This window comes from Ursus arctos, unplaced genomic scaffold (genome assembly GCF_023065955.2).
Source record: "Ursus arctos isolate Adak ecotype North America unplaced genomic scaffold, UrsArc2.0 scaffold_10, whole genome shotgun sequence".
Lineage (NCBI taxonomy): Eukaryota > Metazoa > Chordata > Mammalia > Carnivora > Ursidae > Ursus > Ursus arctos.
In genome coordinates, this window is record NW_026622764.1 from 29,197,331 (window position 1) to 29,216,421 (window position 19,091).

At 33.3% G+C, this 19,091-nt stretch overlaps 1 protein-coding gene across 20 annotated transcripts in view; it reads left to right on the plus strand.

Moving 5' to 3' along the window:
• MYCBP2 (MYC binding protein 2) overlaps positions 1–19,091 on the plus strand; it is a 253,185-nt gene that overhangs the window by 114,318 nt on the left and 119,776 nt on the right. For all 20 annotated transcript variants that reach the window (XM_057307879.1, XM_044381881.3, XM_044381882.3 and 17 more), the window contains 8 exons: positions 1,885–2,019; positions 3,389–3,472; positions 4,703–4,799; positions 7,212–7,404; positions 7,896–8,170; positions 11,661–11,882; positions 16,030–16,221; positions 18,259–18,465. In XM_057307879.1, coding sequence (XP_057163862.1) covers positions 1,885–2,019; positions 3,389–3,472; positions 4,703–4,799; positions 7,212–7,404; positions 7,896–8,170; positions 11,661–11,882; positions 16,030–16,221; positions 18,259–18,465 — 1,405 coding nt within the window. The remainder of the gene's footprint in view (positions 1–1,884; positions 2,020–3,388; positions 3,473–4,702; positions 4,800–7,211; positions 7,405–7,895; positions 8,171–11,660; positions 11,883–16,029; positions 16,222–18,258; positions 18,466–19,091) is intronic.

The window sequence follows — 19,091 nt, forward strand, 5'->3', positions numbered from 1 at the left end:
CGTATATTTTGCACACTTTTGTTTTCATGCATCACTTAGAGAGCATCTACTGTGCTGACTTTCTAGTGATGTCATACAGTTATTTACTGCCTGTAGCAGTATGTCTACAGTATCAAATAGTCATAGAGGGCCACAATTCAGATCACTTGTGTGCCGTGACGCTATGCCTGTAGTATGTGTTTGGTTATAACGCACTTGGGGAGGTGGCCAGCTTTTACTGAGAACTGTTAGAATAATAGGTTTCCTGTTACCAGAACCTGGATGTTTATTTAAAGCTTCATTAAAAGTATGAAGAAAATTAGCTTTTATCAGTCCTTTCTGTGTAATCCCAAGAATTATCTCCAACACTGTTAATGACAAGTTAGTGATTTGAATCAGAGGATATAATGAGGAGAAAAAAAATAAATTGAACCTCATAATAGTAATAATACACTGTACTTCCCAGTAATAACTATGTTAAAATCTTGTGTGTTATACATAAGCTTTTTGCTAGTGAAAATATGTGTTTACTAAAAATGGTAGTAAAGCATTAAGTTTGCTCTTAACAGATAAATACTTTTGAGAACAAAATAGTAAACCCAAAGAAAATTTTTACTATTTTTCACTATATGCATTCACCAGTATCAGGAGATATTTTTTTAGTCTTTTTTTGTGTGATATACAAATAAAGATTAGGAAAATTTTAGGAAATTAGTCGATTAATTTTTAACAAAGCATTAAGATGCCATTGTCATTTCATATTTATTTTTGAGCATATGATTATGAGTCAAAAATACACTGCTTCACGTATAGAGAATCATCTAGATTTTATTCATTTCCCTACTAACAAAGCCCAGGTTCCTAAGGCTAGCATTAAAGGACTTCAATAATCTTTTACAGCATGTTTTTTAACTTTCTACCTACTGTGCTTTTTTATCTGTCTTAATGTTTTAACCTAACTGGACCCCTTTTCATTTTCAAGCCCTATTTTGTACTTTCATACCTCTACAGTATGTGAATTCGTTCCCTTCCTCAAATACCCTTAATTCTTTTCTCTATCCCAGCTATAACCACTATACTCTATTACCTAGAACCTTATAACTTGTGTATATCTTTATCATATCTCCTTATTTATATACATTGTAGTTTTCTCCTTCAATTTTAGTAAATTTTTTTGTGTGGTTACTGTGTGACAGGCACAGATCCAAATACTTTATCTGAATTTCCTCGATCCTCAGAACAATGCTGTCATCTAGACATCATCTTCATCCCTATTTTCAGATGAAGGAACTGAGTCACAGAGAGGGTGTAATAGCTTGCCCAGAATCACACAACTAGCAAATCATGAAGCTGAGCCTTGAACTCAGGCTGACTCCAGAACCATTTTCTTAATATGCTTCCTCTCACAATACTTGAAAACTAAAATTCAGGGTTTCATTTTCCAACTAAACTGCATGTTTTTTTTCACAATTAAAAAATGTTTGTGTTATTTTAACATGAGAGCTTTATAACATTTAAGCAATTTTTAGAATTCAAGGTGAGGAGTGCCATCACTGTGACACAAATGACTATTATTTGTATGTTCCTGTCAGATTTTTAAAATTTTTTTCAGACTTTTAATAGAAGGTTTTTAATGATGTTCAACAAGAATCTTAACACAATGAATTTCACGTTTTGTTGATAAAGGATTTAAAACAAATAAATATATGTAACAGGGAAGTGCAAAGGCATTGTGCTAGCATTAAAATTTTTTTCAGACTTTTAATAGAAGGTTTTTAATGATGTTCAACAAGAATCTTAACACAATGAATTTCACGTTTTGTTGATAAAGGATTTAAAACAAATAAATATATGTAACAGGGAAGTGCAAAGGCATTGTCTTTGACTCACTAATTTTTGTCTTAGAGAAAAATATGCAATGATGTTTGATGAACCAGTTCTCTTGCAAGCTGGCTGGTGGTATGTAGCATGGGCCCGGGTGTCCGGACCTAGCAGTGACTGTGGATCTCATGGACAAGCTTCTATTACCACAGATGATGGGTAAGCAAAATGTTTAAGTGTTACTTAAGGAATTCTCATTTTTGTCAGCGGAATATTGTTTTAGCAGCTCAGAGGTCTTCCAGGAGGATAAAAATGTCAGTGAGACTGCCAAACATTAAATTTATGCAGTCTCATGCCAGATTAAGGTCTAGTCAGAACAGGGAGAGAATAGGACTGCTACACTTTGCTCTTGTCATTTGTCATTTGTATGTATTTCTGGGTGTTACATCATTTAAGAACTTATTACCAATTAGAAATTATATATAGTGACAGGAAAAGTGAGGCATTTGGAAACCATAAAAATGAAATAAATACTTGCTATAAAATTTGACAGTGCTTATAAAAACAGTTTGTAAATTTCAGAGTTTTAGCAATATGAGATAGTACAGTTTTAATAAGATGTAGGGGGAGATTTACTGTTTAAATTTTATATATAGAGTGCTTTTTAGTTTATACAACACTTTCATATCTATATTCTCATTTGATGCCCTCAGCAGTTAATTTTGTGGAGCTGTTATTAGCTCTTTTCCACTTGGGAATAGAGAGACAGGAGGTGAAATGATTTGCTTTGCTGCACATCATATCAGTACTGTGTGGCAGGACCAAATCTGGACCTGGAATCTCTTGACTCTAACTCCAACCTTCTTTATTCTCTGTCCTCTGGATTCGTGTGTTTAAAAGGACTATCATTTAGAAGAGAAATTAAATTTACTCCTTACTCTTCTTGAGCATAAACTATTTGAAATGAGTAGAAGTTATGTAGTAGTATTTTTTGAATAGTGTTGTTTAATTCGTAACAGAGATTACCAAAAACAGAACAGACTAATTAATGAGGAGAATTCTTTGTTCCTGAATGTTCAAGTAGAATGCCTTAGAAAAATTAAGTCTGCTGTAAAGTATCCCTTTTCAGGCTTACTCTAAGATTGTGTGCTAGCACTGGGGAGACTGCCTTGATCCTGGACTGTGTGATTCCATATGCAGTTCATTGAATTTTGGAATATCACAGCAGTTTGAAGCTAAAGCTTATCATGTGTACGGTTGAGCAGATTTTAAACTGTTTGTAAGTTGAAATATTTTGGTAAAAGCTTATTGTTCTGGGTCAAGTTGAGCTGGGGGGACTAGAAGTGGCAGGACAGCTGCTTACCCAGCAGTTCCTGATCAGGTTTAATTCCTTCATTTTATTCATTAAGCCGTTCAGAGCTTGAACCAAAATAAAAACAACTCCTTTTTACCTGTGTTTTTCCTTAAAGAATGAATCTCTGTTCATTAACCTAAGATTTGAAAACACTATTGTCAAATTTATTATTTTCTTTCATGGATCTTGAATCATGTTGTGTTTTGGTATCATTGTTATTTTTTCTCTTCTTAGGGTGGTTTTCCAATTTAAGAGTTCAAAGAAATCGAATAATGGTACAGATGTTAATGCTGGTCAGATACCTCAATTATTATACAGGTATTTAGCATATTTGTAATTAATTAATATTTAGTCCTTTGTTATAATCATCTAGGGTACTATAAAATATAAGTGACATAATGAAAGAAATTATTTGAAGCATTCAGCAAGTTATAATATACCAGTAGAAATATAGCTCTTTTTAACAAAAACACAATATTTTGTATATTTTTAAACATCTACATTGAGCTTAATTTTAAACTTTACCTCATAACTCAGATTATCTGTATTATGCCATTAACAGTATTTTAATAACTTATTTTTTAATCTGGGTTTTCATACCCATTTCAAAATATTACAAAGTAATAAAAATGTGTCTTAGAGAAATGATATTGGGGTTTAGATGGGGACTTCAGATGTAGGCCTGATTGATTTGCTGCTGTCTTATGTTTCCTGTTTGTACTGTGATGGAATGAATAGAAAATCCCTTACTGCTGAGGGGTGCCTGGGTGGCACAGTCTAAAGTTAGGTGTCCGACTCTTGGTTTCAGCTCAGGTCGTGATCTCAGGGATGTGGGATCAAGCCCCACTTTGGGCTCTGTGCTGAGTAACTTGTAACTCTCTCCTTCTTCCCCTCCCCCTGACTCTCTCTCTTTTTTTTTCTCTCTCTCTCAAATAAATAAATCTTAAAAGAAAAAGAAAATCTCTTACTGCTGAAAAATTTCCTCCTTTTATTTGAAATACCAAATAATAACTTGTCCATGTGATAATATTTATTATATTTATAACATTTTTTAAGAATTTTAATTACTTCATGTTATTTGAGACATTTATGGAAGCATATGCCTATGTATCTATCTATTTCGAGTAGATTACTGCAATAATATTTAGAATGAAGAATTCAAATAGATATAAACCCTCACTAAAAAATGTCTTTCTTTGAGTAGTAAAAAAATCTAAAGAAATACCTCTAGAACAGTGACTATCTCTCATGTCTTGCTTCTCTAGTAATCACTTTAAGATTCTAGGTGGTATAAACCTCACTTTTCCCAAGTGGAGATTTTTGTTTGTTTTTATGCAATTTATTATAGTTAGTATTTGTAACATGTAGCATTATGAACATAGCAAGTTGCTCAGACTACTCCTGGGTACACTGGTTGAATAACTTCTTAATAATGTAGCACTTAATATTTAATAGTAGCATATTTTGCTATTACAAAAATGTATATTTTTAAAAGAAAAATGTCATTGGACTTTTCAACATAAATTTGTGTGTGTCTGCTACCTTCAGACTTCCAACCAGTGATGGCAGTGCCTCAAAAGGCAAACAGCAAACCAGCGAACCTGTGCACATTTTAAAGAGATCTTTTGCAAGAACTGTCTCAGTGGTAAGCCATTTTTTAAAGTTTCAGGTTTTTTGTCCAGTGTTCCGTTTCATTTTGATGTTTAGCATTTAGCCACTCTTCTAAGAGTTTATCTCAGTGTTATGAACTCAGATTTGGTTTTTCCTGGGCCAATGAGTATGCCGTTTAAATAATGGAAAAATAGAGATGTTGGCTGACTTTAACATGAACTGATATAATTGGTGGGTTTTCTTGTTAATCATGTATGAAGACATGCTGAAGGAGTTAAAAAGTGGAAGAAAAAGTTAAGGCTGATATTGACAAAAAGTGCCAGCCTAATGCTTGAGGAGCTAAATAGAAGAGTTGTGTATCTAACTAAGGATTCTGTTGAACTACCTGCCCATCCACATTCTACATTTAAAGACATGCTACATTACTGGGGTTGCCCGTGTAGAATGGAAAGCCAACATGATGTAATTGAAAGATCATGGGTATGTCTGCCCAGGAAGTCTGAGTTCTTGTTCTTTCATTTATTAGTTGAGCATTCTTATGCCAGTTATCTAAATAAACTGTGTGATAGCATCATTATGAATTTCTAATGAGACAAGGGATACAAAAATGCTTTTTAAATTGTAAGGTACTATATGAGTGTGATTTATTAATATAGTTGGTAGTTTTTCATGTGCGTGAACTGTGTAGGATGAATGCTTTTTTGTCCTCTTTTTTAATTAGCTTTTTAAATCATAGGATTAATACACATTCCTGGTTGGGAAGAAGGTGGAGTGAGGATAAAACTATATTAAAATTATACTAAAGTTCTTTTCCCCATCACTCTATTACTGTTTACTTTTTGATGTATATCCTTCCAGACCATTTTTTATACATACAGAAACTTGTTAGTCTATGTCTACAGTATGCTATACAACTTCCTTGTTTGTTTGTAAAGATAAAGTTTTACATCTTCCTTTTTAAAATTTTCGTAGTATTAAGGACATAATCCATGTTAGTATATTTGGCTCTGTGTTAATCTTTTTCTTGTATTTGCACAGCATCCCATAGAATAGTTGTACTCTTAATTTATTCAACCCTTAATAGTCAAAGGACTATTTGTTTCTTGTTTTTTACTGTTATGTCCTTCCATATGCATCTTTGATTACTTATGTACTTAAGTGAATATTTGTACTGGAAGTGTGCTGATTTAAATTTTGATATATCATGCCAAATGACCTTCCAAAAGATCTATGGTAGTTTATAGAGATAGTTCTTGCAATAAAAGATTACAAGAACTTTGGCCTCTTGGTATCTTGGCATCCTTTTAGTATTAAGATCAGTTTGATATCTTTTGATCCAAATAAGTCTCTTGACTTTGTATGTCTTTTTCAGTGATCCCTTTTTCTGGGCTTAATAATTTTTTGATATTTATGTCTAAGTGGTTTTGTGGTCATTAGGTAATTGTTATCTTTATGTAAGAAATGTATTCAACTATTTCTTTGAAAAGCTAAACTATCAACTCTTATTTTTGGTATTACTATACCAGAGGACTGGAATTTGGTGGGGATGAGGGAGTAAGTGCTTTGCTTTGAGATGATCTAGTATTTGTCATCATGTAAGTATGGTAAGGCATGCAGTACAACTAGAGCTGAAAGGGATGCTTACTACCCTAAACTTTAGCCTGTTGTAGAATTTAAAAATCTAGTTAATTTTTATCTTCTATTAACTTGCTTATCAAGGGTTGGATGTAGTTTGTAAGGTAAAATTTAATATGTAGACATAAAATAAGTTGATACTATCACCAATACCCAATACTAAATAAAATATTAGAAAATTATTAAAGTGTTTTAAATACTTTTGGCTTATTTATATAATACTACAGGAACAGCGTACAGTTTAATTTTGCTTTCAAGTAATTGTGTATTTGTAAATATTTTTAATTTTTTCCCTTACTTGTAAACTAGATAGGTTGGTAGCAGGGAAACAAAAATGTATTTTTAAATAGGCAAATATGGGAGTGCCTGAGTGGCTCAGTCGCTTAAGCCTCCGGCTCTTGGTTTTGGCTCAGGTCATAATGTCATAGGTGGTGAGATCTAGCCCCAAGTCGGGCTCCATGATCAGTGCAGAGTCTGCTTGGGATTCTCTCCCTCTGCCCATCCCCTCACTGGCTCGTATGCTCTCTTTCTCTGTCTCAAATAAATAAATCATTTAAAAAATAAATAGGCAAATATTGAAGAATACTGTTATTATACATGCCTAACTACTTTACTTTTTTTGTCAAGCTTCAAAGATGTTCCTAATGGTAATTTGATAAATGAACTAATAAAATATCCATTATTTGGGCTAATCAAAACTAAGTAAAGAAGTTCAAATAAAGTTTTGAAGTTCAGTGTCATCTTTCCATTTGATTCAACCTATGATATCATTTGAACTAATTGTTATCTGTTTTTTGATATTCTGGATTAGGAATGTTTTGAGTCATTGTTGAGTATTCTTCACTGGAGCTGGACCACCTTAGTTTTAGGAGTTGAAGAACTTAGAGGATTAAAAGGATTCCAGTTCACAGCTACACTTCTAGATCTAGAGAGACTGCGCTTTGTGGGTACCTGTTGTCTCAGGTTATTGCGTGTCTATACCTGTGAAATTTACCCGGTATCAGGTACGAAGCATGTTTTTAAATTACTTTATGGAGGAAATACTGGGCACATTGGGAAGGTCTGTATAGGGATAGCCAAGAGTTTAAGATCCCCAGTTGCCTTTAATCTTCTCCTAAAATGAGGGGAGAAAGTCATCCTTATGTATTTACTTACCAAGAATAAAACAGATTACATGGTATGTTGATAACAAAAAGTCATGTTAAGCTAAAAAATACTCTAATAAAGTATTATTTTAAACAGATTCGGTCAAATAGAAATTTTTCGAACTACTCATTTGGACTTGAATGCTGAAACCAATGTTTTGGCTCCCCCCCCCCACTTAGATTTTTAAAAGAAAGAATCTTGGACCACATTTAATCTCTATATTGTTTCATTTCTAAGTTCTGAGTACTTGTAATCTTTAGCTGTATAGGAAATTACTTGAATTATATTGAATATCTCCATGCATATTTATTATTCTGTTTAATTAGCAGTCTGCTTTGTTCCCTCAAAGCTACAGGAAAAGCGGTTGTGGAAGAAACTAGCAAATTAGCAGAATGTATTGGAAAAACCAGAACTTTGTTAAGAAAAATTTTATCAGAAGGAGTTGATCACTGTATGGTGAAGTTGGATAATGATCCTCAAGGATATCTCAGTCAACCCTTGAGTCTCCTGGAAGCTGTCCTTCAGGAGTGTCATAATACCTTTACTGCCTGTTTTCATTCTTTCTACCCAACTCCTGCCTTACAGTGGGCTTGCCTTTGTGATCTGCTGAATTGTTTGGATCAGGTAATTTAAGTTTGTAAAATGTTAGTTGAAAATACAATATATTACTTAATACTCTTCAAGAACATAAAGTGCTGTTACCTCATTCTTTCTAACTTTAATAAAAGGTAAATTAGGACATTGGTTTAGTATGTGTGACTTAAATAATCCAAGCTGAAGGACAGTTTCTTTCTGTTTGCTTTATCATTTTTAGTTATAAAATCGGCAGGTACATTGTGCAGCTGCTCATTTGCTCTTTGAATCTGTGAGTGAGTGTGCGCGTGTAGGAGAGCAAGAACAATCATGAGTGTGTGTAAGAGCAAGGATAGCGCTAGAAGGGCAGTTTCTGCTGCCCCCATATCTGCAGAACAGTCAGGAGAGAGAGCTGTGAGTGAACTTGCTGGCTAATAACAGCACTCGTTCATGAGGAAACTGCAAGCCTCATAAATGTGTGTGCTCCAAATCACAGTTTCAAAATACTTGAGGCAAAAACTGATAGAATTAAAGGGAGAAAAAGACAAATTGACAGCAATACTTGGAGACTTCATGGCTCCTCTTTCAGTAATTAATAAACAAATAGACCAAAAAATCGGTAGAGAAATAGCAGATCTGAACAACACTCTCAACCATGTTGGCTTTATTGACATTTATAAAACAAAATGCAAGTGCAGAATACATGTGATTTTCATGTATACACATCATCTTCACAAAGATAGATCATATGCTAGGCCATAAAACAAACCTTAGTAAATTTCAAAAGATTAAAGTTAAAGAGTTTCAGACCACAATAGAACTAAATAAACCAACAGCAAAATATATTGAGAAAGGCATTAAATATGTGGAAAATAGACAACACTTCTAAGTAACCAGTGAATCAAAGTAGAAATCCAAAGGGAATTAGAAACTATTTCATACTAAAAGAGATAAAAGTATAACATCAAAATTTGTGACATGTAGCTAAAGCATTGCTTGGAAAGAAGTTTATTTATACTTTTAAATGATAATACTAGCAAAGAAGAAAGGTTTAAAATCAGCGATCTAAGTTTCTACCTAAAGAAGTCAGAAATAGCAAACCAAAGTAAGAAGAAAGTGATAAAGATGAAGGAAATAATAAAGATAAGAGCAGAAGCCAGAAAAGTAAAAATAGAGAAAACTGACAAAGTTGAAAGTTGGTTCTTTGAAATTAAAACCAAATTAATAAACTCCTAGCAAGCTGACTGAGAGACAAGAGATAAAGAAAAAACACAAAATACCATGATCAGGAATGAAACAGGGAATATCACTGTAGACCCAACAGACTGATAAGGGAATATTATGAACAACTTTATATTAGTGACTTTAGATAAAGTAGACAAATATCTTGAAAAATACAACTTAACCAAAACTGGTACTTTAAGAAATAGAAAAATCTGAACTACCCTATATCCATTAAAAAATTGAATTTATTATCAAAAACTTCCCCACTAAGAAAACTCCAGACCCAGATAATTGTCATTGGTGAATTCTATTAAACTTACCAGAAAGAAATGATATCAATCTTTTACAAATTTTTTCAGAAAACATAGGAGACAACATTTCCCAACTAATTTAGTCAAGTTAGCCTTATTCTGATACCAAAACCTAAGATATTAAAAGAAAAAATTAGTACAAACGTTACTCAAACATAGATACAAAAGCTCTTAACAATATTATCAAATCAAATCCAACAATATAAAGAATATCTCACACCCAGTAGTGCTTTTCTTAGAAATGCAAGGTTAGTTTAACTTTCAAAAATCAGTGTCATTCACCATATTAACTGAATAAATGGAAAATTTTATAATCCTCTCAATAGATAATGAAAAAGGATTTGGCAAAATTAGCACTTATTCAGTGATGAAAACTTCTCATCAGACTAGGATTTAAGGAAACTTCTTCGATCTAGGATTGTAAAGGATAAGGAATATCTACAGAAGAATTTACAGTTAATATCATACTTAATGGTAAAATATTGAATACCCCCCTAAGTTCAGGAACAAGGCACAAGGTGACTATTCTGACCACTTCTTTTTAACATTGTAGTGGAAGTTCTAGCACCTTCTACTCCCCTAAATTCACTGTCCCCACCAGGGTATCCTGGCCTATTTGAAAGATATTCCAGTGATGACATCTGGGTAGGCAGCGTTGTTTTTATTTGATTATTTACTATTTTTTAAGCTATTTCCGTACTGAGTTTATTCTTGGTATTAAACGTGTTTCATTGTGGCAAGAACACTTAACATGAGAGCTACCTCTTAACATGTTTTGAGCATGTAATATGATATTGTTAACTACAGGTACAGTGTTGTACAGGAGTTCACCAGCTCTTACTCATCTTTCATAACTGAAACTTTATACCCGTTTAACACCAACTCCCCATTTCCCCCTCCTCCCAACAATTCTCTGCTTCTGTGAGTTTGACTGTTTTAGATACTTCATACAAGTGGGATCATGCAGTATTTTGTCTGTCTGTGACTGGCTTATTTCACTCATTATAGTGTCCTCCAGGTTCATCCATGTTCTGTTGCAGAGTAGTGCATTTTCCCAGTTTCCTGGGACAAGATTATTGCCTGAATTAGTGTACAACTTTCTCGACATGTGCAGTCTCATATGGTTGTTTTCTTTGCCACTGAACAGGTTACAGGCAGAATAACTTTAACAAATGTTGGTTTAACAGATATGTTACTTTTAGCCTGAATTTATAACACAGATGTTTGATAACTAAGTAAAGTGTACACAGTTTTTTGTGAATTAGGATATCCTGTCTTGATAAGTTTTTATATTTTGTTAAAAAATCTGGGGTGCCTGGGTGGCTCAGTCAGTTAAGCATCTGCCTTCAGCTCAGGTCATGATCTCAGGATCTTGGGCTTCCTGCTCAGTTGGGAGTCCGCTTCTCCCTTTCCCTCTGCTCTTCCCCCTGCTCCTATTCTCTCTCTCTCTCTCAAATAAATAAATAAAAATTTAAAAAAATTTACAAGTATGTTACTCATTTTTCTGAATAAGCCATATAATGTGATGACATAATTTTGTGACCTTAGTGAAATGTTTATTATAGTCGCTATTGAGTATGCAACGTTAACATTAGTGAAATGTTTCAGTAGCACCAAATTACAATTTAAATTATTTATTATTGGAGGAAAGTGGCTTCAGTGCTTGTTTACTGGACATGCCTTAGATATATACTGATTGATGTCATTCTTTGAGCATAGTACTAAAGAGGACTCTGATTCTGAGGATACATAAAGTCGTTGATTTGAGAATAGGAGGCTGATTTTTCCTGATCATATTTAATAATTTTTCCATCTTCAGTGGGTAGTAACTTGAACAGTTGTGTTTGAAAGTATTGATATAATTAAATCCCATAACACGACACTTAAAATGAATCCTAGAAAATTTTGGAATAATTTAAAAAGTTGTTTACCTTTTATATACCCCAAAATGTGACTTATATTGATGCCATATTTCTTTGGTGGATGCATATTTCTGTTTTTAAAAGGATATCCAAGAAGCAAACTTCAAGACCTCAAGCAGCCGATTGCTTGCAGCTGTTATGTCTGCTCTGTGCCACACTTCTGTTAAGCTGACTTCTATCTTCCCTATTGCATATGATGGAGAAGTACTACTACGATCAATTGTTAAACAAGTTAGCACAGAGAATGATTCAACACTAGTTCACCGGTTTCCCCTTTTGGTAGCACATATGGAAAAACTCAGCCAGGTAGGTCTTTTTCCTAAATATCTTTTATATTGAACCAATAAAACCACAAACGAGGGTATATTTAAGTTGGTGCTTATTCTTCTGTACTGGTATTTACCAAATAAGTATGTGTTTCACAAGAAGAGCTAAAATTCAGGGGGAATAATTTTCTCATGTTTACCCATAAATCTGCAATATTTTTTTCTCTAATTTTTAAATTTTGAATGAAACCTAACCTATAAAAAAAAATGCGAGGGTTATGCAATAAATTCCCACATATTTATTATTTGCCAAACCATTTGAAAAGTTGCATATACTTTTATATTTTAATATTTTAGATTGCCAAGATAGAATTCGAGGGAAAGAAATACATTTTTGAAACATTTTTTTCTATAACATTTTGGTATGTTAAACATTCTAAAACAGTCACAGTAGTAACCGTTTCTGGTTTATTAGAAAGCACTATAGAGAAAAATTAACTTAAATATGCAAGAAAACCATATATAATATCAAGTCGATGAGAAGTAATATTTATTTATTTATAAAGATTTTATTTATTTATTTATTTGACAGAGAGAGATACAGCCAGCGAGAGAGGGAACACAAGCAGGGGGAGTGGGAGAGGAAGAAGCAGGCTCCTAGCAGAGGAGCCTGATGTGGGGCTCCATCCCAGAACGCCAGGATCACGCCCTGAGCTGAAGGCAGACACTTAACGACTGCGCTACCCAGGCGCCCCGAGAAGTAATCTTTAAAAGGAAAGCCAAGAAAAGCAGTAGAATAAAGAATAGTTATCCTAATTATTGTACAATAGCAATTTTCTGTTGACTGAAGCAACAGAAACATTATGAGAAAATTGTAAGTGACATATAGAAAGGACAGCAGCAGAATGGGAAGAAAATTTACAGTTAATATAATACCTTTGTAGAATTACAGTAGAAATAATAAGAGTAAATATAAAAGGGACTTTAGAAGTACGCCAGCATGGGAAAAATTTCAGCCTTACGAAACTAAATGTGAATGAATTGAGGTACTGATTTATTTGTAAAAAATTAGGAAAAATGATCTTTTTTTCCTCTTATTAAGTCCTACTCTGGCGAAGACTATGAGGAAACCTACTAAATTTATAGATCGTTTCTCGCATTATGTAATTAGTCTAAGTAATCTTTTTCTTTCAATCTTTCAGCAAATATTTATTGTGTATCTACTATTTACTGGGATAATAATTAGATACTAGTTGAGACAGGAGTAAAAAAGATAAACACAGCTCTTGAATTGGCAGGGCAGGGGGTGCCTATAACCTGGAAGATCTTCTTACAAGATAAATTGTCAATTCAGTATTAGGTGTGGTGAGTATTTGCAAAGGAAATTATCCAAGGGAATAATTGAAAGACTAAAGCTTTATGTGTATTTTATTAAAAGGAAAAATGGAAAACTTTAATTAGAGCCTTTGTATGTTCATTGCTAAGTGAAATAGTTTAATTTGGATGTGATAGAAAATGTGATAGAAAAGGGCTCAGCCTTTAAAAATAGCCATATTTTTAACATAATATAATAAAAAATATTTAAAAAAAAAGAAAAGGGTTCAGCCTTTAAAAATAGCCATATCCACATTTAATATCAAGGGTGATGTTGGGGCGCCTAGGGTGGCTCAGTCGGTTAAGCGTCTGCCTTCGTCTTAGGTTATGATCTCAGGGTCCTGGAATTAAACCCCACATTGGTTCCCTGCTCAGTGAGGAGTCTGCTTCTCCCTCTGCCCCACATCCCCTTCCCCCACCGCCGCTCATGGTCTCTCTCTCTCTCAAATAAGTAAAATCTTTAACAAAAAAGAAAGGTGACATTTTTACATTTTAAATTAGAAAATCAGAAACCAAAGTATATATACTTTATGACTATAGTATACTATGATGACTGTGTAAACTATGTATGCAAACGGCATATGTATTTTGTAATATGTATGTAGTACATATTTTGAAAGAGAATACTGAGAAATGAAAATAATGGTTAGGTGATAAAGTTATGGGTAATTCTGTTTTTCTTTTGGAATTCTCTTTAGTGTTACAATATTTTCCTTAAAAGTGTAGTAGAATTTAAAAATATTTAAAAATTCTCAGAACTAAAAACATTTGGTAATTATTGGTAATTAATAGTTATATGTCTTTGTTAGTATTCTACTAAGATAGTATGTATCCTTCTATCCTCTTAATAGATATTGCAGGATTCTACCATTTGGGTGTACCATAATTTAGTTAATCTTTTCCCTCTCTATATATACATATTTAGATTATTCCCAATATTTTAGTATTTTAAACATGCTGCTGAAAGTATCATTGACTACATTTTTATGCCTACTTGTGATCATTTTTCAGAGTAAATCATCAGGAGTGGAAAAATTCTTAAGTAAAAGTAAAACATCTTAAGACTTTACTACAAATTGTCAAAATGCCCTCCAGAAAGCTAGTGTCAGCTTGCATTCCCCACCACTGGTGACTGAATTCCTTTTTCTAAAATTTAAGTGGCTAGTGATGTGCATTTGTGTATATGTATATTTTTTTGATTCTTCAGCTAAAACATTGACACTATTAACTCCATTTTAAGATTATATGGGAAGCTTCTTGTATTAATCTTGTTAGTTACTAACTAGAAACTAAGTGGGTAACTAGATAAATACACTTCACCCATCCCCCTAATAAAGCCCCTCCAAGATTATTGGTTATGGAATACAGTTGCGGATTGAGTTTCAGCCAAAGCTGATTTTCTGAGAAGTTCCAAAAAGTAAAGTTTCTGGAGAATCAAAGTGATGTAAGGGATAGAAGAATTATAATTTTAACAAAATCAGGAATTGATTATTCTAAAGGCAGGAAAACTAATTACATAAGAAGTTGATGTGTTATGGTAATCTTATTCAAATGATAAAAGAAATAATTTAAAGATGGAAGATTATCTCAAAGTGACTTTTTGTTCAGCCTAAGATTGTACATTAATAAAGATTTGTAATAATGCTTGTGATGATTTTAACTGAAAAGTTACTTAATTTCCTGTCATGGGTTGAATGTACACTCATTTACATATTTGACTTGTCTTGGGAAGACTGATTTAACTTTAAAGACGCTTTTCTACCGTGAGATTTTATGACTTTATGAAATCTGTTGTATTTGTTACATACGCTGTATCTCATAAAGCAGTATGGAACGTCAGTGTTGTGGAAGAACTTGCATATTCGGGGGCAACCAGGTGATTTTGATAACTCAGTCGTAGCTTATAATAAGTTCCCCTGATTTTATAGAAGTTGTTGAGACACTATGAAGAAACTGGAACTAAATCCCAGGTTGTTTGATTCACTAGTCCACAGTAAAATTTAAAGGGTCATTGCTCACAATTGGTCCCCTCATAAAATCAGATGCATTTTGCTCCCTGTCCATAGTGGGCTAAAAGATACCAGGGATGGTAAAAAAGATAAATAGTGTTCATGCTGGATATCAATTAAATTAATCATCTTTTCCCTTTATTTCTGGGACAAAAAAATATTTTCCCCCTTAGTCTTTAATTTCTTATAATTTCTTATCTTGAAATTTTTCCATTGGTAGGGGTTGGAATTTCTTAGGCAATCAAGTACAGTAGAAAATGTAAAACTGCATAGGAGTATTTGTAGTAAAATTCCTTATTTTTATTACATGCATGTATAGAAAGAATTTTATTAGAGAATAGATTCGTACAGACTATTTCTCAGTTGTTTTACCTTGTGTTTGTGTTGGCAGCATATACACTCAGTTGTTTTACCTCTAAATATACCAGAAATAATTATCTTAGATTGGAATCTTGTCCTATAAAAAAAACTCTTTAGATAGGAGTGTTTTTCTGCCATATATGATCGTTATTGAGAAGTTAAATAAGAGAATAAGTAAAAATAACTCAAAGCTAATTAAGAAACAAACATCATGTAAAGATGTGGTACTTTTATGATGCATAGAGAGAATAATTGAAAAAAGAACTTCTAAGTGGAAAGTAAATTCAGTGATTCCACATACAACTAGATGGATTTATAGACATAGAGTCAAGCCTGAATTTGAAGGGTGTCATCTAGAAAGATAAGATTTGCAGTTGAATACTCACATGAAGGAAAATAAAGCAGTAGTATCTTGGAACTTTTTTCTTTTTTCATGTATCATAGAGTGAAGAGAATATCTCAGGGATGACAAGCTTCCGTGAAGTTCTGGAGAAAATGCTGGTTATTGTTGTGCTCCCCGTCAGGAACAGCCTGAGGAGAGAAAACGAACTGTTCTCCTCCCACCTGGTTTCTAACACCTGTGGATTGCTGGCCAGTATTGTCAGTGAACTGACAGCATCAGCCTTGGGGTCTGAGGTAGTGTTATATTTTGAGATTGGATAATAAGCACATGTTTAATTTTTCTACATAGTTTCTTTTTTCATATATTTTGGCTTTGTAGAAACTAATTTTAATCCCATTTGTATTGTTTTTTCTTTAAAACAAAACAAAACCTTCAAGCTAAGTTGTTTGGTTGGTTTATCCTTCCTTATATCTCTTCTCTGCTCTTGCTTGCTCCCTCTCTCTCACGTTTACCCAGGATGTCAGAGTAATACAAACTGTGTGTTTTCCTCTTACGTGCTCCGTAGCGCAACCTCACTGCCATGTCCCAACGGAAGCAAAAATCGTTCACATTGCTGGGTAATGAGTAATAGAAATGGGGCTACTAATAGTGAACACATGGTATGGAGAAGGTAAAGAGGTTTAAACCTTAGTTCTGCACACTTGACTGACACTAGACAAATAACATATGTAAAATGGGCATTTAGTACACTCACATTGTTGTACAGCCATTATCACAAAACTTTAAAAGGATCAAATATTATTGTTTAAGAAAACTACTTTGAAAGGGCTTTACATTTTGTGAAGTAACATTATTTTTAACCATTTCATTGCCCTGCTCGCTCTGTTGTACAATTTATGTAAATGTTTTGAATGAATTTAGTGAAGTTGTCTAATTTTTTCCCAAAAAAGCAGACAGGAGATTGGTTTTGAAAATCATGTCGTAATGTGAAATACCTTATGTCACTCAAGTGAATGTTTAATAGCTAGCATGTATTCAGTTTCTTGCCAAATAACATCTTTTCTCTCTTTTACTTTTATAATTCTTAGCCTTTGCTTTTTCTTACTTATAGATTTATTTTAGAATACATGCTGAATTAATCCATCTGGTCTATACTCATTACAGATTCATAGTGACAGTTTAGCCTTTAGGATTTCTGAATGATTACATGTACCTGCACATATTTTAGTATTTCACCCTGGGAAGCACTTCCTTCATTTCTTTGTTAGCTTTGACTTTGGCATAGGAGGTCATTGGACCCCTTGTCAGAAAATTTTAATTTGGTTCATTTTTTTTTTCCACTTAGTCATTCAGCCTATAATATGCTTCCCTTCTGCACCAGATCCTTGAAGAGAAAGTCTGTGATGCATAGTCCCCCTCAGAAGGTTACTAGCTAGTTTTCCCCTGTGAACTTAACTTTTTTTTTTTTTAATGAAAAAGAATGCCCCAAATTGCAGGTGCCCAATATACAACTTTGGAAGTTTCCAAAGGTCCTGGCTTAGACATCCATATTTCTTTCTTTCCCAGAGCAGTTTGAAATTCTCGCTAGAATCATAAACTTCATTTTTTTCCTCTTACAGTTCTTCCAAATTTCTGCAGCCAACTTAGATCAAAAGCTGACTCTGTAATTCAGAGAGCGGTTTCAAGCCAAAATAAGTTCACTGCTCCTCTCTAATGAGTCTATAATTAGTGAGGTTGTACTTGTGTATATATATTCAAATATTGAATGCCAGGTTATCATAACATTAGTGGTATTCAAACTTAAGACATAGAACATTTTCTGCAAATGAGGTCTTCAAAACTCACAGATAAGAGGAGGGATATTCTGACTGATGAACGGAAACTTGAATCTGTCTCTTTCTTGACAACCCATCTCTGCGGAATTCCTAGAGCTCTGTATCAAATGGTTTGAAAACTGTTGATCCATAGAATGTTGGTGAAATGTTGGTATCTTTTCAAAGTGAGTGATATAATTCATTCATATGTTATTACTATGATAACTTACAGGTTTATAGTTCTGACATTATAAATTAAGTGAAATGTATAGTTTTGTATCATTAAGAGAAGAAAATACTGTCAAGTGATACTGATTTGTAAATTTAGAATGATAAAATCTAGTTTTATTGCTGGGTTATCTCTATGGAATGTACGTTTAGGAAGGTTTAATGTAGTAAACTTGTTAAATGTAGTATCTTTTTGAACTTCTTAGAAATTTGGGGCTTTTGTTAAAGGTATGTTATTAATGCTTAGGTACAGACTACTGATGTGTAATTGCTTTTGCTTGTTCCTAGGTTGATGGACTTAATTCTCTCCACTCTGTTAAAGCCAGTGCTAACCGATTCACAAAAACAAGTCAAGGAAGAAGTTGGAACACTGGGAATGGGTCCCCTGATGCAATCTGTTTTTCAGTAGACAAACCTGGAATAGTTGTGGTTGGTTTTTCTGTCTATGGAGGAGGTGGAATTCATGAATATGAATTAGAGGTATTGGTTGATGATGTAAGTACCACTCTTACAGGGTTCATTTTGCTGTGTGGGTTGTGCATCAAGACCTACCATTATTGTAGTAAGACTGCCCACATCTTTGAGGGGTTAGCTGACTAGTCATTAGTCATGGCAGACATGAAATAAATTGAAAGAGAATGATTCTCCATGATTGATTGTGTGCCATTCTGGATCACTTCTGCCTCATATTTTTTACACTCCCAGGGAAGATGTTAGATGAAAAGACTAGAAATTATATAGTTAAGCCCCTAATTATATCGTTTGTGGGGTTGTGTTTTTTTTTTTTTTTTTGCTATTGTAGTTTTTTTAAGAAACAAAAACAAATATTCACATCGATACTATTACCTGTATCAGTGATTAAAGCAATTTTGTCAGAGAGTGCTAATGGATGATTTTTAGTAAAGATAGTATTGATTGATTAGAGAATATATCTAAATTATTTTAAGAACCTGAGTTTTCACAAAGTTTTATTAAAATGGGACAGAAAAGTACCATGTAAATCATTTCCTAATAAATAGAAATCTATCTGTATCTTGATTCTTTTTAGCAGTTAATTTAAATTATTTCTCTACTTCATTAGGTTCTGTAATTAGAGTTGCACTCTTCTAATGAAGAATCGG